General features: G+C 45.0%; 1 protein-coding gene across 1 annotated transcript in view; it reads right to left on the reverse strand.

Annotated features, from left to right (window-relative positions):
• Positions 1 to 1785: 1785 nt before the first annotated feature.
• Positions 1786 to 26176, reverse strand: part of TMEM178B (transmembrane protein 178B) — a gene marked incomplete at both ends in the record, with an annotated part of 361213 nt that continues 336822 nt past the window's right edge. Inside the window, one exon of the mRNA XM_080931867.1 lies at positions 1786 to 2036. Within this exon, the coding sequence (XP_080787993.1) occupies positions 1786 to 2036 (251 nt within the window). The remainder of the gene's footprint in view (positions 2037 to 26176) is intronic.

Genomic DNA, 26176 nt, shown 5'->3' on the forward strand with positions numbered 1-26176 from the left:
TGTCCCTGCCCTGTGGCATTCACAGCTCTGGCTGACATCTTCACTCGACAGCACCCAGTGCAAATTTGCTCAGGTAAGCCTGAGATACTTGGACAGCCTTGCCAGTTTAGACGGCACCTCAGTTTGGGTGCTAGCCTCTAAGATAGATAGCTATTTTGGGATTCATGGCCTTGAAGATCAAGAGGAGAGAGGGACGAGAATGGAAAGAGTCAAGAGTTCTCCATTAATTTACATAATATCATACAAACTTGAGCCCATGGGACATGGAGGTGCTCTCTCTGCATGTGACTCATTTCCTTTCCTCTGTACAGGGCTTGCCCCCTAGAAAAGAGGCAGACATCCAGTGACAAAGGACAGCCCCACAGTGGGGAGTGTAGGTCTTGTTTGGTATACATACTCTCGCATCAGCAACCAGAGGCAATATTCCTTTTCTCTCCTGAACTGTATGTTTCCCCCTCTTCTGACTTTTGTGCCCAGCTGTGTCTTGAACTTCCAAAATTAGTGGACTAAATCTTGCGGAGATCCAGAACCATACTGTGAGGTACCACAGGGTTCTCTGGCCCAGTAGTTTTGTTCTTGGTTTGCCCTCTGGGAATTTCAGCTGTACCAAAGCAATAGAAAAAAATGCAACACAAACAATAAAATCCCACACTCACAAAATATCTACCATGTGTGCATGCACATGTGCATGGACACACACACACACACACACACACACACACACACACACACACACACACACACCATGCTCACTTTTGTCTCTCTCCAGGGATCTGCTGCTGCTACTACATTGGCACCCCTGAAGGCCTGCCCCTCAAGATAATTCCCAGTTCTTGGGGCCTCTATAATGGGTCAGAAACAACAGTAGTGAGAGAGACAATAGAGTAATATGATAGTTCCATTCACAGAGTGGAAAAGAAAAAGGTAACCACCCAATACCTATACGCACGTGCACACATGCATGTGTGTGCACACACACCCACCTACACACATACATACATACACACGCACACATCACAGCATTGCTCAAAGGCTCCAATCTGCCCAGAGAGCGCAGGCAGGGGAGGACAGGGTGGCCTCTTGTTTAACTGGGTGTAAGGCAGCTGGAAGGTAAGACTGGGTTTTCTGAGCATCCACTGAAATGTCCTTTAGTTGATGTGGATCTTGCCTCTCAGCATCTTCTCTCCCCTTCCCACCTCTAAAGCATCGTCCAAAGGTTTGGCCACAAAGAGAAAACTTCCTTCTCAGTCTGTTTTCTCTTCCACTTGTGCTGTGTCGCTGGTGGGTTGGGAAGGAGCTCAGAACAAGGAAGAGCAGAGAAGTGGTTCTGAAAATGGCCTCGAAGATGTGGTTACATTCTATGAACTCAAGGGACTGAGTTTTCCCCATGACATGATGGCTGGGGTGGTGGTGGTGTCCTCTCCTGTTGGCCCAGAGTGTGGCACTTCTTTCTTTGTATCTGTGTTGCTTTAGACCACTGCCTCTGTCCCTTCCAGCTCACCACCACATCCTTACAAGTGACAAGGATCAAGATGCCTGTGGTGGCTTTCACTCTGTCTTGAGGAGATCATGAAGTCAAAGTTAAAACGGATGAGAGAGCCACAGGATGGGAACACTTCCCCATCTTGGACATGAGGCAACACAAAGTCTGGTGAGATGCAGGTGCCTGAGCCAACTCAACTCTACCTTGGCACTGGCATCATCTTGACTGAGTTTCATTTTATATATGTATATTATATATATATTTATATATATATATATAGGTATGGGTTTGTTTGTTTGTTTTTAGCACACTGTCCCATTCTCTGGTCTGGATTTAGGGCAGTTGGTCCTCGGGACAGGTTGGACAGAGGGGGCCAAGGTACAGAAGAATCCCGAGATTAGTGTGAGACCCAGGCCCCCCCATGCACAGAACATGGACCATCCATAGCCATGGCTGATGTCATCCGGAAGTCCATATAGGTATCGTGGGTAGCGTGATAGCTCAAAGTTGATCCCAGCCACACAGGTGCACAGTGAAATGATGCAGAAGGTTCCTGGAGACCAAGGGAGGAAACATGGGGCAGGGGAATGGGGAAGGGAAAGGAAGAGGGAAAGAAGAGAGATGAGAGGTTAGAATTGTTACAACTTCTTAAGTGGAATAGATAAGTACATTTAGGGAAGAGTGGGCCCTCACCAAGAAAAGTTCAGAGAGGAGGGCGCTCAAGACTCATTGCTTCTGTACTCTGCAATTGTTACTCATCTTGAACAAGTTCAGGAAGTCTCTCTGATTAAAAATGCCCCAAGTGAGTATCTCATTAGAGATGTATGCAGGGTGGAATGACCACAGAATATTTCATTAATTTTTTATAGAATAACATATGTTTTCTTTAGTTGGTGGCACAAAACATCTTTTTTCCATATGTACATAACATCTTATACAAACTTAATCCCTCTTTCTTTAATCTAGTCACCAACAACTCTGGCACCAAGAAGCAAAAAAGCCTTCTCAATTTGTTCTCTCGGTTGCCCAACACTTGAAAGTCTCCTCCATTTCTCTATAAGGCACCATTTCAAAACCTGTCCCATGGAAAACTGGCCCTCTGAAATACGTCTTTATAATCGAAGTGGCGGATGGGTGAAAACACCAGGACCAACACGTGTTTTCACAACCTTGCTCCTCACACAGGAATCAGGTAACTTATCTAGCATGCTTCAGTGAGAAATTTCACAAACCTATTTGATATTAGGATTATCTCTAAAATAGCTTCCTCTCCACATACATCCAAACACACATACAACATGTGAGATATATTCCTCAAATTAACCTTCTACTAGAAGATCATCAGAAGAATTGAAACAAGGTAAAATGGATTAGGTTAATACCCCACTCCTTTTTTTTCTTTTATTGGATATTTTTTATATTTACATTTCAAATGTTATCCTCCTTCCCTGATTCCCCTCCAGAAACCTCCTCTCCCATCCCTCATCCCCTTGCTTCTATGAGAGTGCTCCCCCACTTACCCACCCACTCTCCCCAGAACCCTGTCCTGACATTCCCCTACACTGGGGCATCAAATTTTGACAGGACCAAGGGCCTCTCCTCCCACTGATGCCCGACAAGGCCATCCTCTGCTACATATTAATACATCTACTCTTAATTAATATCAATATTTGGTATAGCTACAGTGCATACAAGAACTTTTTCAGTATTTGCTTGCACATATGCCTCATGTGACTCAAAGAAGCCAGTGCAGCAGGGCTGATGGAAAAAGTGGGACAGGTAAGCTTTCTCACAAGGGAAAAAAATGAGAGGTGATATGCTCTTCATTTTGCTAAATCTTCCTTTCTAACTTTTGGGTTACTATCATGCCCTATGTCTTCCAGAAGGTTCCAGGAGAACAAGGGAAGGAATACAGACAAACGCAATGAAGTCCCTAAGTTTGTGACTATTTAAATGATCATGGTAGCTGTGGACATGCTTAACAATTAAGAAGTGTTGTGGGACTAGTCAAAGTCCAGGGAGGGTCAGCAGAGTGCTCGGCCAAGCACAGAACACTGATACCATCCCACTGTGGAAGATGGGTGGGAAGAATCTAAGAGCCAGAAGAATTCAGAGAGGATTGGAGTATGATGGCGAGGAGAGGGCATGATAGGACTCACAAACTGACAGCCATCATAGTCACTTACACAAGACCTAGCCAGGCACCATTCCAGCAAGAGAGGGATAGGGCCTTATTGCTCCCCATGACTAACTGAGAAGCTTATTGATAGCTGGTGGCTTCTGGGGGAAGAAAGAGAATCTGTTTTCTTTAAGGGTGTGGCCTTGGCACATTGACCATGCCCCAACTGATAACTTATATCCATGAGTATGTGGCAGTGGAAATTAGACTTGGTGTTTTTGAGTGAGTGAGCAAGAAATAGAGAAGAAAGAGCCCAAGTAAGTAAGCACACAGGAAATTGAGAGTGGGTGAAAGGTGAGGGGGTGGTGCTGAATGAGATATGGGGAAAAGTGAAGGTGTGTATAATCTATGAAATTGTCAAAGAACTACTAAAAATCTTGTAATTTTAAAAGTGCCATGTGCTAGAAGTTATGTTACGTGTTTAGCCTTCATTCATTCATTCTTCCCTTTCTTAAGTCATTTACTTAACATCCCAATCATAGCTTCCCCTCCCTCTCAGCACTTCCCTTTCACTGCTCCCCCCTCCTCCTCTGAAAAGGGGAGGCCTCCCATGGATATCAACCAGCCTTGGCATATCAAGTTACAATAAGACTAAGCACATCTTCTCCCACTGAGGCTAGACAGGCAGCCCAGATAGTGGGAAAGAATCCAAAAGCAGGCAATGAAGACAAAGAGCCCCTGGTCCCACGTTAGGAGTCCTACATGAAAACCCACCTGCACAATTGCTACATATGTCTAGTGGGCCTAGGTCTGTCCCATGCCTCTGTGGTTGGCAGTTCAGTCTCTATGAGCCCCTATGGGCCCAGGTTAGTTGATTCTGTAGGTTGTCTTGTTATGTCCTTGGCTCCTTCTTCAATGTGAGTCTCTGCATCTGTTCCATCAGTTACTGAGTGAACCCTCTACAGTGACAGTTATGCTAGGCTACTGTCTGCAACATACCCACATATCACTAATAGTGTCAGGGCTGGGTTCCCTCTCATGGCATGGGTCTCATGCCGGGCCAGTTATTAGTTGGCCTTTTCCCTAAAGTTTTGCTCTATCTCTTAACCTTGTATGTCTTGTAAAATGGACACAATGTGGGTCTCTGATTTTGTGGCTGGGCTGGTGTCCCAATCCCTCCATTGGAAGTCTTGCTGGGTTACAGGAGACGGCAGGTTCAGGCTTCATATTCCCCATTGCTAGGAGCCTTAGCTAAGGTATTCCTCATAGATACCCGGGAGTTTCCATTATCCTAGGTTTCTAGTTTGGCCCAGAGATCCCACTATACCTTCCCAATCCAGTTGTCCCCACAGTACTGTCTCCCGCTGCCCTCCCCTCCCTCATCGGGGGTGGATAGAGGGAAGAAACCAGGTGGGGGAGGGGTGGGATGGCTTTTACTTCTTAAAACAGCTGTGCTACATAGACTGTATTTTGGTTTCTCTTATTGACAAGGGTATTGAGGCTCCAACAGGTTAAGTCATGTGCCTAACATCACACAGCAGATAGATGGGAAAGTCAGGCTACAATCTCAGGCAGCTAGGCTACACCTTATGGCCTCATTACGCTCTTACTTCTTTGGGGAGGAGGATGGGGAATCACTGGATATTAACTTAGGGCTTTGTGCACACAGGACAAGTACTCTACCAATGAGCAATATCACAAGCCTTCTTCTTTTCCTTTTCTTTTCCTTAAGATTTGCTAAGTTTTCCAGGTTGGACTTGAACTTATTCTGCAGCTCAGTCAGGTCTTAATTCTGTAATCCTTCTGCCTCAGTCTCTTGAGTAGCTAGGATTACATGTGTGTGCCACCGCTTGCAGCTCTATTGTACCATTGGAGACTGGCATCAGGCAGCTGGCTCCTTCCAATTCATCCCCAATTAGCCACCAAAGTTCCAGCTGTGTTCTGCCTTTCTGATGCTTGACACCTGTAGAACAGACGACCTGTTGATGGTTGTTAGGAGAAAGGGTTCTACTGCAGGAGAAATAAGTCTAGTCGGTCAAAGTTCAGGTCACAGAAGAAGAAATATAACCAGTGAAGATAGCATGTGTTCAATGTTATCCCTAACCTAAGAATTGAGAATGGCCCAGAAGTTAAGACTACTCGCTGCTCTTCCAGAGGACCCAAGTTTGGTTCCCATAACACACGTGGCAACTCATAACTTCCTATAATTCCAATTTTGGTGATCCTAGCCCTCTGGCTGGTAGTCTCCTAGGGTAAAGCACTCATGTCCTCATCCTACACACACACACACACACACACACACACACACCACACACACACACCACACACACACACACACACACACACACACACACACACACCATGCACATACATAATAGAAATACAGGGGTCAATTCTTTAAAAATTGAAAGAATTCAAAAAAGAAAATTCAATGCACAGTGATAGAACAATCTCAATCTCAAGTTGGCAAAGTTTTGTTTTAGACTTTTGGGATCTCTCTCTCTCTCATCCTCCCACCCTCTGTCCCTTCCTTCTCTCCCTCCTTTGCTCCCTCCAAAGTGTCAGTCCTCACTTTTGCCTTAATTTCAGGTAGCATCTTTCATTGACCTGGTGTGTGCTAACTATTCTAGGTTATCTGGCCCCAGGCACCTCCCTATCTCTCCCTATATCTCCCTCCCTCCCTCCCCAGTGCTGCCCATACAAGTGTGAGCACCATGCCTGGCTTTTCCCCCTGGGTTCTGGGGTAGAATACAGTCCTCACTTTTATGCAGTGAGCATTTTACTGACAAAGCTATCTCCCCCCCCCCGCCCCCCCGTCTTGCTTTTGTTTTATTTGTTTGTTTTTATCTATTTTAACTGATAAGGACACTGAAAGAAAAACGAACCATCCTACAGCTCGATGGAATATGAAGGCTGTTATTGCTTTACAGAAAATGATTGTTAAAACATTCATACTTTTGATCTATTCATTTCTCTCCTGGGAATGGAGGCCAAGGTCTGACATTGTTTATGTGGCAGAGAGTAGCTGGAGAGGAGAGTCCCACATGAGCTCAAACATGTGGATGCAGGCTCTGAGTTGAGAAGCTTGCCCTCTGCTCATAGGCACCCTACTGACTCTAATCTGTGCTTCCAAAGACCACTGAGAAGTACAGTGGACTGACTCTGTGTAGAAGGCAGCTAAGAGGAAACCAAAAGCATCACAGAAGGTATGGGGTAGCCTGAGGAAGTGGGGGCAGAGCCAAGATGTCATAATTAATAGATTAGTCAATGACTACTTCAAGAATGGACAGATGTTGTATTGTGGTGTGTGTGTGTGTGTGTGTGTGTGTGTGTGTGTGTGTGCTTATGATTTTTCTTTTTATCCTGTTTGTTTTCTAAAGAGAGAGAAAGGAAGGGGATGGAGTTGGGTGGGTGGGAAGGTAGGAGAACCCAGGAGGAGTTAGGGAGAAACTGTGACCAGAACATAGTGTACAAAAGTTTTTCTTCAATAAAAATTATTATTTGTAGAGAAGATGGAAAGTAAGGTATCAAGATGACTTGGGTACAAGGGACATAAGACTAAAATACATGTGGATGGGTCACGTCATAAACATGTGTATGCCAGGCTTTGAGTTAGTGCATTTGTGTCTCTGACAATAGCAACAGTGTACCTACACCTCAGCAATGAGAATAGTAGCCCCAGACTTGCTGAAGTCATGAAGCACTTCAGCTCACTGATCTTATGTCCTAGGGCCTAGGAGAGCTCTGATGGCTCTCAAGATGATGAAGTCTCAATTTAGACGTTCCAGATCAGAATTGCATGTCCATTAGCAGAGTGTCATACAATCTGAGTTCTAACAAACTGAAGCTGACTGCTCATGTCTTGAGTACTGTGGATAGGCTGCCAGTTGCTGGCCTGGAAGTCCATTCGTGTGCAATGTGTAGAACTTGTGAACATGTAGACTTAAGATATGTGCTGGTTTCAATGATAACTTCCTCCATGCTCATACTCTGGTGCTTTTATGTTTGGTCTGTAGTTGGTGGTGATGTTTGGGTAGGTTTAGAGGTGTGATCTTCCTGGAGCAAATATTCCACTGGGTGTGGGCTTTAAGGTTTAAGATGTGAGCTCTCAGCTTAATGCTTCAGCTGCCATGCCTGTCTGCTGCCATGTTCCCCCATGGTGACGAGGAACTATATCCCTCTTGGAACCTAAGCCCAATAAAGCCTCCCTCCTATAAGTTGGTGTAGCAGGGTCCAGTGAATAGAGTGAATATTAACTATCCAGGGGAGAATGGGTAGAACAACTTCAGTGTAGACAGTGGTGATGGATGAGGAGTGCTTCCAAGGGGAAGCAGGAGGCAGGCCTGGTGAGGAACCCTGGTCCCTTCTGGGGCTTCATGCCTGATAGAGAACAACATGCTAGGTACCCACTACACCTCTCCATTGTAAGGTGTTCAGTGCCTGGTTTCAACGTCCTGTCAAGTCCCATCACAGACCCCCAGCATTGTGACTTCTACTTCTGCCCTATTTAAAAGAGTCAATGGAAATTTAAAACTAGCTAAGTTATGGATCTATCCTGTTGAAAAACAAAAACAAAACAAAACAAAACCTCCAATGGCATCTAGCAATGCAACCGAAAACTTTCCTCTTCTCCATAAGGAGATTCTGAGTAGACTCTGTTCACCTACCAGAGTGAACGTCTTACCTTGACCACACAGCTCTACACTTGAGCTGTGCTCAACAGTGTGCTGTGATGTTAAACTAGAGAAGCAGGCTTCACAACTGGGCCTCTGCCTGTGATCTCTTGCCTGAAATGGCCCTAAGTTTCTGCTTACCAATTCACAGGTCATCTTTAGAGAGAGGTGGAGAGGGAGGGGAGGGGGGAGCTTGTTCGTAAAGAAGCACCTGCCCTAATGGTTTTCAAATAGTTTCATGTGTAGATGTTTTTAGAGCTGCCACTAGGAAAGGGGAAACAGGAGAGACACCCAGCTCTTTCTCCTCTGAGCAGAATAGCTCTGCTTTGATCTGTTTCCATGACGAATTTTACTTCGAGAAACCAGTCCAAGACGTATGTCATTTAAAGACCGCCGGCAAGCTTTAGGTACGCCACTGGATGGGCCACCCTTGGGATGGCAAAGTCCAATGGCTGCCTTATTAATGACGAGTCCACCCATACCTTTGGCAGAAATGTCTCACAGTTTCATCCCTCCTGCCTGCTGGCCCTGCAAGAAGCCTCCTACTTCTCAACACAGTCTCTAGGCAGCCAGCCATAGCCAGTCAGTCCCAGCTGGTAGGAATGAGAAATAAAACCTAATTAGCCTCTTGGTGCCAGGATTCTTGCTGGTCTGGGCTCAGAGTTCAGGAGTCCAGTTAGAATCGGATATGGTGTCATTCCAAGAAGCTACGGGCTAAGAGTTTACACTAACAAGACCTGCTGGCATGCAGGCGGTGTCAACCTGCAGACCCATACTGTTTGATGCTCCTATTTGTAAACTCTACCTGCAGGCAGGAAGCCACAGCCCAGGGCAGCAACTGGTGGTGCGGGCGGCCTCTGCTGCTGTGCCCACAACGCTCGCCCACTTCCTCTCAGAACTCAGGTTCTTCCAGGAAGCACGCTGTCTAACGCCACGTTGCCATTACCCACCCCGTGCTGCGTGCTCCTATCTCCGAGCCCTGTCAATGCCTGGCTACAAAAATGAGAACTATCTCAGGGTTCTAAAGATGTTGGTCTAAGCAGTGCCCTTTAGTGGTCTGTGCGCTAAGCATATGCAGTTCTCACAGCAGCCAGAAGAGAGCACAAGATTTCCCTCCAGAACTTACAGAAGGTTCTGAGCTGCCATGTGGACGCTGGGCATCAAACACCAGTTCAAAAATTATTTTTTAAAAAGAAGTGGAAAAAAATGACTTAAATAATCACCCTTGCTCTGGCCAAATGACTTCCTTCCTCTTGCTATGAAGCAGAAAAGGGTCCCTTACCAGAGGCTGGTGTATGTCTCACTTGACAGTATGCATACACTCTGAGAAATGCCTCATTGTGCAATAGTAACCGCAAGAATCCCATGAAAGTGTATGGGAATAGGGGAAAGGAATTTCTCAGTCTCATTCTGACCATACCCCTAGCCTATTGCTGACTACAAAATCAATACGAAGCTGCATTAGTTAACTTTCCTCAACGCTACAGCAAAATATCTGGCAAAAACAACCTAAGGAAGGGAGGGTTTGCCTGGGCTTATAGTTTGGAATCCAGTTCATCATGGCAGGGTAGGCACGGTGGAAGGGGTATAAGGTAGCTAGGCATACTGTATCCTTAGTCAAGAAGGGGGAGGGGGAGAGACATGCTGGTGATCATCCGGCGTTCTTCTTATCCACTGAAGAACGCCAGTTCATAGAAAAAAAAATGGTGGCAACATTTTGAGTGCATCTTCACACCATTTTAACCCAAGTCAGAAACTTCCTCCAGACAGTCCCAGAGCTTTGTCTCCACAGTGCCTCCAAATCTCACCGGGCTAAATCCCACAAGCATCATTAACCACCGCCACTACCACACTGGACTGTGTTCTGCTAAAACAACAACAAAAAATGGATTAAGATACCCATAAACCAATATCCGCTTAAGTCCCTGGCTTCCTTTGCTCCTTCAAGGCCTTACTTAACTTACAGAGAGGTCAAGCGTCCCAGATGTCCTAGGAGTTAAGGGAGGGAGTGTCTGGGCTGTGAGACTTTCAGTACTAACACAGGGAAGCCCTAAGAAGACTAACTAACTAACCACACTTTCTACTGAACTTTTCAGTAGTGCTGTCTGCCCTGGAGGCGAGAGGCAAACCATAATGACGCACACATCATGGAAGAACTGCCTATAAGTCAGGTTGAGTAGCATGTCTCGGTCTAGACAACACAGAAATGCAATCTGTGGAATGTGTTGCCAGTGTCAAGAAATGCCAGTCTGGGACAGCATTGCTTGGGAACAGCTAATTCTTTTGCTGTCCTGGAATGTTACCAGGGAGCACTTAGCCAGAAGACCAGTACTATTTCCATCTCATCCCAGGACTGTGGGGTGAGACCATGGTTAGTGACCATGATATAGTATTTTCTTAAAGCTGGACAGCCATAGTGTTAACTCCCTATCCGGGCTACGTCTGATCATTAATTGTAGGTGCATAAGGCCAGCAAGATGTTGTCGCTTCTGTGATAGTTGCTGCGTCAGCCCATGAAGCGACGGGAGGGTGTCACATGTGTCTCCACATCACTTAAGGATGCTCAGAGAAGCAATGGCAGCAATGCCACAGCAATGGACCCTGTAGAGAAACGGCATCAAAATCTGGGCCTCAGGCCAGGCAACAGGAATGCTCTTACTAATTCAAGAAGCCATCTCCTAGGAAACCAAGGCCCATGTGAGGGTTCTTACAAGAATCCAGATCCGTTACATATTGTGTACACAGGCATTTTCCCAAATATCTATTTCTTCTGTGACCAAGATGTGCCCAAAACCTCGCTGGCACAGAATTTCTCCAGCTTTCTAGAGCTAGAGATCCATCTGTGTGACATTTTCTGCTCCCAGGAATGAGGGATGATGTCTCTGTGCCCCCAGCCCTGGCCCGTTTCCCTTGTTGCTGTGCAGGAGAAATCCTCTGTTCTGACAGGAAGTTCTCAGGTTGCTGCAGAAATGCCCTTGTCAGCATCCACGATGGGGTGCCTGAGAAAAAGCAGCTCTTCCCCCAAGATCACCCCTTAGTCCCCATTTGATCTTTCAAACTTTGAAGGTGCAAATCAGCAAATGGGGTGGGGGAAATTCCTTCTCCAGCACCGAGCATTCATCCTGGGAAGCTGATATACTCTAAATCCTTCCTTTGCTTAGATTAAATGCCCTGGCAGCACCCAGCTCTCGAGAACACTTTATAGCTATGCTCGGACCTGCAAGGAATATAAATTACGGTTGAATTATACACCGTTGCATCATCAGCCATCAACAGGCAGGTCACAGGGTTGTACATCAAAGGTGCCTTTGGGACTTGCTGGGATAAGGCAAGAGATGTTGGATGTGTTTGGGAAGCAAGCATGTTGCAAGGAATGGGGCTTTGCACTGCCTCTTTTGCAAGCTGTGAAAATTTTCCAGGCTGAGACACTGCCAGGAGCAGAACCCAGACAGAAGGAATGTTCCTTTTATTCTCGAGGCTATATCTTTATATTACAAGACTGATCTATATCCCAGCATGTTTAAGCTACAGTAATGCAGCATTCCAAGTCAAGAAGCTGGCTGGGTCACTCCTAGATTGGCATCAATTTTAGAGAAAATAGAGTTGGCCACTTATCTTAAATTTTTTATTTGGCATATATAAATGTTTTTTTGCATGTATGCATGTATATACCATGTGTACCAGGAGTGGCAGAGCACAAATTGGGAATCAGGTTTTCTGTAATTGAAATTACAGGTGCTTGTGACCTGTTACATGGGAAGAAACCAAACCGGGATAATCTTCAGGGGCAGTAAGCATTTTTAGCTGGTTTCTCCAGATCGCAGGTCCCCCTTTCAAAATTCATAAGTTGGACACCTAAGAGCATAAGCAACCGTGGTTTGTAATGTTTGAAAAACTACATTTTGTTTGTATAACTGGCTTATTCAAATATGCCCACTGACGCGAGTGGCTCAAACATCATAGGGGTAACAAACCAGTTTCTGATTGAAGTCCTGCTCCACAAGATGAAACTCATACCTGGAACCATTGTTGGCCCAAGAATGTGTAGCTACATAGGTCATATGCCCTAAGGGAGAACTTACTGTTCTTCTGCTAAACGAACCCAGTTGTAAACTGATTCCTAATAACTTGTTGTTATACCCACAGGTTGGTACATCTCCCAAACCTCATCAGGAACTTCTATTTCAGCATATATGATTACAACAGACACCTCCACTTATCCAAGGAGCAGGAGAGAATACCGAGTGCTAGGCCTTCAGTGAATATCAATACTACTCTCTCCTGTCAAGGCTCAGGGTTCCCTATAGAAGAGGGGAAAGACAAAGCCTGAGAGGCTGTGGACGACTTCCGGAAAACAGGACTGTCTGGACACAACGTGGCAGATGCACATATAAACTCACAGGTTATGACAGCATGCATTTCATCCATGCAAGTTCAAGGCAGAGCAATACTGTCTTGGAAAAGGCGAGTGAATATGAAGTTCTACCCCGAGACCAGGAGCTACTGATAAAACCTGCTAGGAAAGCCAGTCAGATCTCTCTGAGAGTGTGACCCCTGATAGATCCACTGCACTCTGTGGAAAGCCAAATGTCTGTGAATACGTGGACAGCACAAGAATTGGGCTTGTTGGGTGAAAATAAGAGAGGACATAAAGTTGGGTAGGCAAAGAAGTGTGTGCGTCTAGGAGAAGATAGAGGATGGAAGAATATATCAACACTCACTGTTTGAAATGCTCAAAGAACTATGTTTTAAAGGAGAGGGGAAGGATCCTGCTTGTAGTGAACAAGTAGTGACTTCCCCTCAGGGCCTTTCACTAAATAACTGCACAACAGCCTGCACTGCTGCCTCCTTGATCTTGAACTCCCAGCCTCCGGAATGATGGGAATAAATTTCTATTGTTAAAGCCACTTTGCATGTGCATTTATGTTACATCAGTCCTAGCACACCAATGCAGCGGGCACATAGACAATATTTGGTCTCAAAGAATTACATTTTAATGTGTAAACCAGTGTAGTAAATCAAGACTGTCTGGGCTGGACAGAGAACTCAGCTTGTAAAGCTCTTAGCCCGTGTACATGAGGATTTAAGTTCAATCACCAGAACTTACATTAATGTACTGGGCTTGGTGGCACAAACTTGTCTTTGGGCACTGAGGAGGTAGAAACAGGAGGATCCCTGGAGCTCAGTAGTCTGCTAGTCTAGCTGAATCGATGATCTCTGGAACAATGGGAGGACCCAAAGAGGTAAAAGTTGTTCCAGGGAATGAGGTGGCCACACAAATGCATGCACATAGACACACACACACACACACACACACACACACACACACACACACACACATTCGCGAGCCCAAAATGTTTATGTTTCCAGACTTGATGGCCATCCCATAGCTAGAACATACATAACGTGTACCCATATGAAAGAATCTCTGGCTGGGAAGCCGAGGTTCCTCGTCCATGTGTGCTCTTTCATCTATGTTGTCCGTGCTAATGCCTGGCCAAATGCATAAATGCTGTTAAACACTCACTGGCCCTGCTGGCACCTACACTAAAGTCAGCGCCTTTAAAAACTTAGGAAAACATCTAGCAGGGTGATGGAAGGTAGAGGGATAAGCTGAGCATTTCTTTACAATGAGAAATGACCAAGGTCAATATGTCATTGTCAGGATTCAGACCTTTCCATCTGCTACCCAGTTAACACAGAGTCCCTGAAGTTATCCTTAAGGGCCAGCCCACTGCTGAGTATCCATCTGAAGGGGCTTTGCCTCCAGTGTACCTTACACAAGATAACCTAGAGTTCTTCAGACTCCTAAAGCTCCCATGGTCTCAATCAGACAATCCAACAGCCACCTAGAGACTGCCTTCTGTGTTTAGTGTCTGTCCAGCTGGATTAACTTTCTCAAGGACCAGGAGGTTGGGGTGTGTCCTGGGTTATACACAAGGGGCTTCCAACCTATGGAGTTTTCATTTCATATATTTCTATATTTTATTTATTTTTATAGATTTGAAATTTAAGAGGAAAATGAAATATACATTTACCTGATCCTCCCGGTCTCTGGAATATCCCTTTAACTGTGATTTTTACTGCAGAGGTGTTTGAGAATCTCAGTCAGTCTATCAGAGTCCCTCCCCCTCCCCCTCTCCCTTTTGTTCCCCCTCCCTCCTCACTCTGTGCATGTGTGTGTGTGCATGCGGGAACTCATACAACCATGCCTGAACTATACCTACTTGTGATTCAATTGGTACCTTGGATTTCAGGAAGCATTTTTTAGTTTTTCAGAAATTCTGCATCAGAATAATACCTGCTCCACAGGATTATTTTGAAGAGCGATAATAATACATGTGAAAAAGCTCAGAAAAGTTAAAATTGCTTTCTATATGTAAGGTATAATATTAGAAATGGAAAGCTTTAAGTGAGGCGGAAGAAAAATGGTTCTTAAGGACAGGCAAGAACTATACCGCTGTTCCCATCTGTCAGCAAGTTCATTCTTTTGTGGCCTCAGCCCAGGGTAAAGGCCAACCCAGAGCCACTGTTCTCTGTGGAAACCAGGGAAACGATGCTCAGGATGCCTGATTTTGTGCATAGTTTCAAAGCAAGGATCCCAAATTCCAGACTTTCTTGGAAATGAATTTGTCTTTGAACCCCTAGAGGTCACCATCTCTTCTGGGATCACGTGACAACACTGGGTGCTATAGTTTGTATATGTTCAGACCAGAGAGTGGCACTATTAGAAGGTGTGGCCCTGTTGGAGTCGGTGTGTTGATGTGGGTGTGGGCTTTAATAACTTTGTCCTAGCTGCCTGGAAGCCAGTATTCTGCTGGGAGCCTTCAGATGAAGATGTAAAACTCTCAGCTCTGCCTGTACCATACCTGCCTGGATGCTGCCATGTTCCTGCCTTGATGAAAATGGACTGAACTTCTGAACCTGTAAACCAGTCCCAATTAACTATTGTCCTTATAAGAGTTGCCTTGGTCATGGTGTCTCTTCACAGAAGTAAAACCCTAAGAAAGACACTGGATATCTGAAGAAGTTTGCCTTATCAGTGGGCTCTACCAGGAATACAAAAAGGAACCAGCCTTAAGAGAAACATTGAAGAGTTACAGTTTGATTCAGGAACCTTTTCAAAATTTTACTTTGAGCTCATTTTTCTCAATTATAAAGTGACTGAGGAAAAAGTTAAAATTAATTTAGGGATTTATATACTACTTGAATAGATGTCTCAAGTCCCCTTGCTTGATGCCCCTGCTCCTCCCAACCACTTATCCACAATGAAAGGTTTTGGATATTCTAATATCTGTATTCCCTACAAAATTATCTTAATTGTTCTGCACCTTGTTTCAATCACTAAACAGGCTTTTACCAGCATTCAATGCTCATATCTAAATCAGTGTGTGTGTGTGTGTGTGTGTGTGTGTGTAGCTCCAGATATCTATATGTCTGTTCTTTCCAAGGACTGTAGTGACAGATGTGTGATGCCACCCCTGGTGTTTATGTGGTTGGTGGAGATCCAAACTCAGGTCTTCATCCTTGGTGGGCAAAAGGCATTTTATAGACTGAGCCAGATCTTCAAGACCCATGAGATCTTAACTAGAAAATAGCTCCTTACACTATCCACACTCAGCATGCTTCCCCTATGAGTGTGCTGCCTCAAGGGTTTCAGGATTACAAAGTGTGTTGGAGTAAGCATGCAAGGTGAGGGGTGGAGAAATGATGCCACAAAGAATCCGACCTGGAGTTCTGGAATACTGAGGGAGCCTTAATGGTTACCTACACTTACTTATTAAATGGTAACAACAGCTGAATTTCACACTTCTTAATAGCACATTCTTCATTTTTTTCTTTTGGCTAAAACACCGCCACTGCTCTTTCTCACGAGGAAGCCATTTTGTGGATGCAGTGATGAATTCTGGGACAGTTATTGAAGTCCAACCTTGGTTACTATGAGTTCTGTATTTCATGGGGTTATATGGAAATATGTGTCTATATGTACAAGTATATATGCAATGGATATATTAATATGTACAATGCTATGTTGATCGTTAATATGTTAATATATACAGTGAATTAATTTCCCATTCATGAAGCAATCCTATGTGGAATTAAATTATTTAATCTGAAGGTCTCAAGTATTTGACAAATATTTGATTTTTGGCAGTCAGCCTCAAACTATTTGACTGCAGAAATCACTGAAGATGATGCATTCCATTTCCTTCTACCACACTCATTTGAAAACACAGCACTACAGATGAAGCAACCACTGGCCTGGTCTGCTTTGCCCACCTGATCTTGGAGGTGTCGTATATTGTGAAGGAAGATCTGGTATGAGCATTCAGACAGAGTGGGAAGAAGAATTCTGGAAAGGAAACAAGACTGTAGCAACACGTATTTTTCCATGCGAATCTTTGCAGCGTCTTATCCATCTGGGCCTTGGTTTAGAGCTGAGAATTTGTGGGATCCAACTGGCTTCTCAACTGAGCGGAGTGGCAGCTACAGCTGTGCAGAAAGGAACATTCCCAAACTGTGATTCCTGAGCTTCCACAAGGAGAGCCACTTAGAGCATGCCATCTTCCTGCCTGCTTCTCTTCTCTCCTCATTCGGACAACAGTGGTCCGTGAGGCTAACTGGGAGTCTTGGGTCAGAAGGCAATCCTACCTGAGTATCTTAAGGGGAACAATGCTTGACATGACAGCTTCATGCAGATGTTTCATGTCACTGTGACCTCCTACTTGCTCTAGTCCTTCTTCTTAAGTATCATCAACACTTTTGTAGAGAAAGCCACATTGTAACCCCAGGGCAGCTGTCATGAAGCCAAGTATTTGAAGCTGCATCACTATATGTAAAGTCATGTTTGGCAGTTACATGGCTCTCCTGGTCCAGGAGTATGCTGGGTCAACCTGCACTAGCTTCCTGGTAGGACTCCAACAGGAGCAATGGTGTGGCTTAGTGTGAGTTCTCCACTAAGAATCAGAAAACCTGGGTGCTTTCCCATAAAATGAAATGGTCACTTCTCCTCTCTGGGCTATATTACTCTCAACCAAAGTAGTAGGGTCAGGATTTAAGGGCATTTCTATCTTAATGTCCCTACAACTCTAGGCATTTGGCTAAGGAGGGGACTATTCTTTGACTTGCTCTAGGTCTGGTTATCCCTGATTCTGTCCAGCATGAATTTCCTGGAGAGAGAACCTTCTTTTCACCCTCTGGAATGCCCAGGAGGGATGGTGGACAAGGTCAGTAGATGTCATTATTTGATATCACCGTGCACATGAGGCTCAGCTCCAAATTGCCTTGATCTGAAACATGGAAGGATAGAGCCCAGCTGTTTAAGTGTCTGGAAGAAATTGGTTCCTGAAAGAAAACTCTTTGGCTTTTGTCCTATCTGATCCAAGCCAATGCCATGTTAATTAGTACAGGAAGAAGCTGGGGCAGCGGCCAGAACATCAGCCACGTCTGCCACCTGGTTTGGTTTATGTTTCCATCTGCCCAGTACACACAAGTTGGCCTTGGCCTTTCTTTGGGAGGAAATCTATATCCAAGTGATTTTTTCTTTTTTTACATCTTCACTGTTAGTTACTGAATACAAATATAGCTGCTTATAGATAAAATGTTTTTATATGTGTATTTATAGAATATATATGTATATATATACACGCCTATGTACATACACATACATATTTATTTTATATAAATAATAAAAAGAATTATTAGCCTCTTACATTCTCCAAGGAACTATGAGATTTAGACGAGGACACTGAGGCACAGAGAGGTTCCAAAACTAAAGGCAGAAGGACAAGGATCCAAACCCACGCTTTAGCCACTTGCCGTGTTGTCTCACATCACAGCTACTTCCGGTGGAGCGGAGAAACTCTTTTCCCCTAACAGTCTACCTCCCCAGTGATATTTGAATTAAATTTGTCAACTAGCTGCTGAGAGCAGCAGAACAAGCCCCATCTTTATCACATGCAACCCAAAGAGATCTACGGTGCCCTTTAGACACGGAGTCTAATTAACAACACACCGCTACTGGCTTCTTCACAGATCTAAGGGACCCGTCACAACTGCCCTTAAAGTCTCTCACTACCCATGTGGAAAGATGACGCCCAGTGGGAGGAAAGAAGATGCTCCGAAGAGAAAGGCACAGAGGCTAAGAAAGAAAACGATTTAAGGGCAGGGAGTACAGCTTTCATTGCAGCTTCTTGGCGGGCCAGAAACTTAAGCCAGTGGGCAGTAGACATGGGTGGGCAGCAGAGAACACATAGAAGCCTAGAATGCCTCAGCACCCACAGGGGACCCCTCCCTCAGAACATTCTAGCTGGAAATGGGCCTCTTACCTGGGCAAGCTTCCTTGCTCTACTTTCCTCTCAAGTCTCTGAGGGATGGTATTTATTCACTCCTCTGCATTATCTATCCCTGTTCTGCCTTCAGACTGTAATGGGAGGAGACGGCCCCGGAGAGAGGTGGGCTGCCCGCTTGGAGCCCCATACTAGCTCCATTATGGAGAAAGCTGTGTGACTGTGGGCAACTGTGGCAGCATCACTAATACCTCTTCCCAATGCTTCCATTTCAGAATGATTTGTCCGAGAGGACATTTGTATCTACAGGTATCGTCCAGAACTGCTGAGTCACCGTCAAGCCAGAAAATGAAAGAAAAAGGCAAGCTTCCAAGCCACTGAAGCGTGGATCAATGGGTGAGATTTGTGTCTGGGCCCCCATAACTTGACCTCTTCATGAGCTTGCCACTCGGGGAAGGTCGCCATCTCTTCTACGGGAAGGCGCACTTTGATACAACGCAGACTTTCAGTCCGAATCCTCTTGAGGTGAGCAGAGGTATTTCCTGTTCTTAATGTCTTAAATGAGAAGGCCGGGGGAGAGAGACCATTCCAGCAATGCTCTCAGCCATAGGAAGTCGGGAGCCATAAGAAGCTGTTCCCAGAGGCTTCTGGGAAATGTGATTTTCACGGAGCTTAACTGCTAATGTTAAAAGCTGAGCCACAGAGAGCATTTTAATTAATTACCTGTTATTTTTAAGTAAATTAGAACCAAGAGTGTGGTAACATCTCTGAGGAGGTGCAGCTGGGTTCTGTCACAGCAGGAATGGAAGGACACAGCCTCGGCACTCCTTTCTTTCTAGGGGGTCCACATGGGGGAGTGTGGGGTTCAAATATCATAGACTCGCACTGCAGCTTTATATAAAGCTCCTTAAGCACTGTTTTTTAGGTAAGAAGGAATCTTTGCTTCATCCACAACGGATTTTAGTGACATGGTGGTATATCGAAACAGAAGTGTACTAATCACATGGGAAATCCGACAGTGGGCTGAATAAGGACCTAGGTAGGCTCTTACTTCCAGGTCCAGGCCAAAGAGCAGTTTCATTACTAGAAGAATGTGGCTAGCCTAAGGGGACTGAGGATGGGCATGGTTCCTGTATTCCACTTTCAACCTCAACACTGGAGCCCCTTGAGTCTCCCCCAATGTCTTTACAATCCTCTCTGCTCCGGCAACATCCACCTGTCGCTTAGTGTGTGTGTGACATCCCACCTGTCTCCACAGTCTCCCAGGGTGTCCTGTAAGGACAGGGTCCAGGCATGCATGTTTTCTGTTGTGGTAATGGCATGTCTAACATCCAAGTAGCCCCCAGTTAATAGCAACTGGGCTGAATTCCATTGTAAAATCAGAGAAATTCTAGACACAATAGTGTTCGAAGACTTGGAAAAAACTGGTGGAAGAAATGACTAACTTTCATTTATGTCATTTTTAGCAGAAAGAGCCCAAATCAAATCTACCGGGAACCACAGGGAGGCTTAAAATGAAGATGACGAAGTGACAAGTAGATCAGCCAGCCAAGAACGACCCCTCCTGTTTTATATTTCACCCCACCGTGGTAGGGATGATCAGAAAGCTGTGCTCTCAGACACTCATGGTGAGGTAAGCACCTTCCAAGGTTCTGAGTTCAGCTGAAGAGTTTGAGAGTTGCTGACTGTGTGATGAGCCTACGGAAGGCTTAGGACTGCAACATGCAGAGCGACCAAGCCCAGGTCAGGTCATGCCAAGTGGTCTATTTGAGCGTGAAACAGGATGTGTAGCTGATGGTACACAGCACAGCATTGTTCCCGACAAGCACTCCAGTCTGGGGACACTAAATTTTATTCCATAAACACAAGAAAGCCACAGGAAGAATTTTTTTTCATCAAGAAATGCTATGTGATTAGCATATTTTAGGAAAGTAGTATGTTTTAAGAGATGAATTCAGTATAAAGTAGGGAAATGAGCACTTATGAAATTCTTGTTTGGGGGCTGGATGCTTTTGCAGTATATTATCTCATTTCATCTCCGCAATAATCCCAACAGTGTTGGAAGCGCCGCCTCAGTTTTACAAACGAGAAATGCAGGCTCAGAGATTGGCAACCAGCTTGGGGCGGGGGTAGAGATTTCTACCCAGAGATAAATGACTCCCAAAATACTACAGTTTCAATAACAGCCCAGATGGAGCTTGAGGAGTGGAGGCAAATGAATGGGCCGCAAGGAACATTGTGAGGAAGACGTTGGCAGATGTTGGCAATTGATGGAAAGGTGAAGGGGAAAGGAAGCCAGGAAAAGGGACAGTGGAACAGCGGAGTCTTCAGATGTCAAGGAGGAGAGGCTCTCGCTGGGGGAAGGGACAGAAAGGAGGCAGCACACACGGGGTGCCCACGGTAAGCCGAGTGTTTTCGTATGCTTCAGAATCAAAGAGCACGTGTGCAATGTGTGCAGAGAAAAGACTAATCTAACTGAAGCCATGCCCGGGATTCTAGCAGGGTAGAAATGGAATGTATAAGGCCCGTGCTCAGAAGACTGTTTCATGATCACCAGGCTTAACCCACACAAGTGTGTGTGTCGTGTATTGTGTTTGTGTGTGTTGTTGGTATCTTATGTGTTTCTGTATGTGCATCCCATGTTGTGTGTGTATTGTTTTTATTTTATGTGTTTCTGTATATGCATTGTCTGTTATGTGTATTTTATGTGTTTGTGTGTATGTATGGTTTGTGTATATGTATTGGGGGGTGTTGTGTGTGTTATGTGTGTGTTGTATATATTTTATGTGTTTCTGAATGGATATGTGTGTTGTGTGTATTTTATGTTTGTGTATATGTATTGCATGTTGTATGTAGTACTGTATGTTATATATGTGTATGTGCACACACGTGTGTGCATTCACAAGCAATGGGCCAAGATCAAATAAAAAGTACAGCGAAAAGGGGAAAACCTCAGTACAATGCCACAGAAGATAAAAGACAGAAGGAGGTGTCTCAAGAGCAAGTAGCAGGTGCAGTAGACAGAAGAAGCGTGTGTCTGAGGAAGCGGCACCTCTGAGAGGGAAATGGGGGCCGGACTCTAAGCAAGGCACTGAGTGCACGTCAGAATTACAGAGGCTGGGTGTTAAAGGGGGTCGTGCTCATTCCAGAGCTGTCAACGTGTTTTGTTTCAGAACATATGAAAAGACAGAGCCCTAAGCTAGTCCTGTTTCCTGTCACTCTAAGGCATGTATCAGGAGCAGACTTGGCCACTTCCTGTTCCGCCACCTCAAGAACACCACCAGCCTTGGTATACACTGGAATATACTGGGGGAGGGGATGTCCAATCTGACCGTAAATAGCTAAGCTAATGACTGTTTGTAGGACAGTACTGCGTGACAATGACAAGCTCAGGCTTCAGACTGAAGTTTGAGTTTAAACCAGAACTCCAGTGACCTAGTGTCCCTTAAACTCTATCAGCAAGGGTGAAGAACTGCAAAGATCGGAGTTGGTGACCAAGTGATCACAACCACACCAGTGTCTGAAGGGCTCACTGGATGTGGGGCAGGGTCTAAGCATTTCACACATCAAAGCGTTTAATTCTCACAACAATCCTACAAGGCACAGAAGCTTTTACAAGGCGGGGAGACAGCTATGTGAAAGATGAGACTGACTAAGGTTACAGAATTTTAAATCAGGGTCTTACCCCAGGAGACCTTCACTATACTGAGACTTGATGTTGTTAGAAGAGACTCTCTTTGGAATGTCCCACCAGAAACCAACACCTCACTTCCGGCTGGGGGGAATAAAGAAGGACCCCTGGTGGCTGGATGTCAGATGTTCTATATTGCCTGCCATACTGGGAAAGCCTTTAGGATATTTCCTCTTCCCGGGTGCTCCCCCCCAGAACCTTTCCTCTTCTGTAACAGCTAGGAACACAGAAGCAAGAAGACAAGAGTTTGAAGACATTATAAGGTTCCACTGGTTACTTGACCGTACAAGCTGGTTTGAGGGCTCTCTGGATCCGTGAGTGAGGATCTGGATCGATGAAGTGAGGGTGGGAACGCTGACCTCAAAGGCTGCTAGGAAGAAGGGAAGGAACAAAGCCTGAACTCTGAACCCTGTCTGCCTTTGACCCAATGCAGTCGGATGCTTCTCTTCATTTTTTTGCCCTCTGTGCCTCCTGAATTAGGCTGAAGTTCAAACAAAACCTTTCCTCTCCTTTAAAGTTCTTCAAACCATAAAATGTTTCCCAGGTGTGCTGGCCAGTCCCGGGAGAAGAGGAAGCCTCTATTGAGAAAATGCCTCCATAAGGTCAGGCTACAGGCGACTAGATAGGGCATTTTCTTAATTAGTGATTGATGGGATGAGCCCAGCCCATTATGAGTAAGCCCATCCCTGAGCTGATGGTCTTAAGGTCTGAAAGAAAGCAGGCTGAGCAAGCCAGAGGAAGCAAGCCAGTAAGCAGCATCCCTCCATGGTCTCTGCATTAGCTCCTGATTCCAGGTCCCTGCCCCTTTTGAGTTTGTGCCCTGATTTCCTTAAAAAAGAAATAGTGATGTAGAAGTACAACCAAATATATGTCCCCAGCCCCCAAGCTGCTTTGGTCATGGTGTTTAATCACAGAAAATATAACCCTGACTAAGACATTAGGTCATATCATCTCTCCACCCTTCTCAGGAGATCAGCACCTTTCCAGGAAACTAAAATTACTTACCACCACCAGCACCAACACCCTCACCTTCCTCTTCCTCCTTCTCCTCCTTTTCTTCCTCTTTTCCTCCTCCCCACTTTTCTCCAAGTTGTGTATTTAAAGGTATTGGCAATGAAAAGGAAAACAGCTAGTTTGTCACACTAAATCTAGGTGTCCATTTTTCTCAAAGAGTGGAAGCAACTCCAAGACTAGGAGGAGTTTCATCTTCTACAGAATGGAAAATTTAGTAGTACTTAATAGCTGGTTGTTGGATACCTAACAAGCAGTGGATGGGTTCAAATGGTTCACTAACCTAGGGATGTTTGCCTTTGCCTATCCACATCTTGGATACCCTTGACCTTTTGATAGTGCCTATAGACAGAGTATCATTTTCCAAGCTCCAAATCAGGCTCTGAGATATACACAGCTGCTCTGTCTAATATTGGGAAAGTGTCTTCGGCGTGGAGAGGTCTCCCCAGGGTCAGCAAAGCACATCAGCTTTTCGGACATTCATTTTCTAATTATTTTTGACAAGGTAATAAAATATGAGCAAGGTCTCCTCTACCCCAGCAATCAAAGTTCTGTTAGAAAAAAAAAAAATGTTTGTCCACCAGAGCAGAATTTACCTGGACCTCCAGGGACATTCTCCTAAACTATCTCCAAGATCACTGTCCCCTAGGCTTTAAGGTGCTGGCACAAAATGAACCTCTAAGCAGATTGGGCTTGCCAGGATTCATCCACTTTACCCACAGGTGAGGGGCAGGTGTAGCTATGAGCTCTACCTATATCTCACTATCCAATGCATTGGCTGCCTTTAGGTTTTGTTCCTGGATAGCCTAGTTTTAGCTTGTTCTCTAAATTCTAGTAGCAGGGGGGAGGAGGAAGCACTAAATTAAACTCTGTCTGAGCACTCCACCTGCCCAGTGGGAATGTGCTTTGGCTATCACAGGGCTTGTTTAATGGACTCTGGTCTGCTTTTTCTCATGCCCAATACACTAGCTTCAGTCTCATCCTTCAGGTTTTGGTACCCACAGTGCATCTCAGCCACCCAAGTAATAGTAGAGATGACACAAGAGGAAGACACAAGAGAGCAGCGGACTCAGCCTGGCTCTGTCGGACCACTTCTCCCTCTTTTAATTTCTTCACTGTCATATCTGCCCCTTCCTTCAACACGTCCATTCCCAGGAGACAGGAGAGAGGACACACCTCTTCTTTACACTGGGTCTTCCCACATCGTTGTTTCCTTGGAGTAGCTTTTAAGCCTAAAAGGTCTCCATTTACTTCAGAAACCACCTTTTTTTTTCCCTTTGATTTATGATGTGTTTTAAGGACTGGAGCTTGGGTGACAAGTTCTCTTTCCTTGGAACTTGTCCATCTCTGTAGGAACAGCCAGAAGAGCAACAGGAAGAGAGTCTTTTGAAGTTGCTTTAGACAGTTCCTAAGTTTCCATGGTAACCTGTCACTGTGACACCTCTGCTGCATTCTGGGAGGTGCATTTCTATTCCACTGGGAGGGGGTGGGGCAACCTGTTCTTTCTCAACAACCATCCATCAGGGGAGAGGGTCTTCCCACTGCCCAGGTCCCTCCTCTCACACCTGTCCTTCCTTCCATACGCCTGTCTATAGGAGGTTCATTGTGCAGACATGGAGCAAGAGCCAGTGCAGTGCTGGAATCATTTCTATGCCTGGACAGAGTCTGGCTGGTGCTGAGAGATGGAGCCTTAGGGCATCTTGGTCCCAGGCTGGCCCATATAGATTCAGCAGCTCAGGTATTTCTGTGTTGGTACAGAAAAGCAAACCGGGAAGGTACCAAACAGTGGTGAAATTATACATCCCCTATGAGAATAAGAACAAAATCACCCATACCACTCTCATTCTGGATACTGACCACCAAGACCAGGCCTCACCATCTTTGTGACTTGGCTAGCCCACTCTTGGAACTCTTCTGCCCAAGAATATGATTTGATTATTCATGGGAGGAACTTCCCCAAAGAGCCATCAAGTGCTACATTCAAAGTATTCACAGATGGGGGGCACCCTAAGAGTCTTTGAATCCTTCAGATCCACATCCTCACCTCTGCCCATGTGTCAGTGTCACTCACTCAGCTGTGGTGTCATTAATCTTACACAGTGTTAGTCAAATACCATACTGAAAAGATTGCTTAGTCTAAGATTCTAGTGATTTTGAGTTTACTTCTGGGGTCCAACCAAAACGTGAGAGATGGTACTCTCCCTTACCACACAATTGAGTTAGCTTTCTCCTCTGCCTTTTCAATATTTGGGGGATCATCTTGGGATATAAGGAAAAGACTCACATATTTCTGTGCTCATCCTGACATCATACTTGCCCTGTGCTATGAAGAAAGGGAGCTATGATGAGGATAGAGAACATGTATGTTTTCATAAGATTTCCAGGAATGGTAGTTCTCAGTCTTTCTAAGGCTGTGACTCTTTAATACAGTTCCTTTTGTTGTGACTCCCCAACCATAAAATTATTTTCATTGCTACTTCATAACTGTAATTTTGCTACTGTTATAAACTGTAAAATAAATGTGTTTTCTGATAGTCTTGATGCCTGTGAGAGGTTTTTCTCTACCTAACTCCCAAAGGTGCTGAGATCCACAGGTTGAGAATCATTATCCTAGAGACTCTAAAACAAAAGATTCTTCTGTCCTAGTTACATGATGCTTGAATGCCCTGGACAATGCTGGAAAACCAGATGGCTCTGTGGATGTGATTTCTTTAATTCAATGTTTGTACATTGAATGGGTCAAGGGTTTCAATTTTGCAGTAGGGCCGATGGAGCATCTGAGGTATATCACATTGCAGTGACTTCTGACAGCACACCTTTTATCACCCTCATCATGATCTGCCCACCTCAGCTAGGATGCAGCACTCTCTACCCTCACTGAAACTAGGAAATGGCAGGCTACAAAATCTT

The sequence above is a fragment of the Micromys minutus genome (genome assembly GCF_963924665.1).
Source record: "Micromys minutus genome assembly, chromosome: 18".
Lineage (NCBI taxonomy): Eukaryota > Metazoa > Chordata > Mammalia > Rodentia > Muridae > Micromys > Micromys minutus.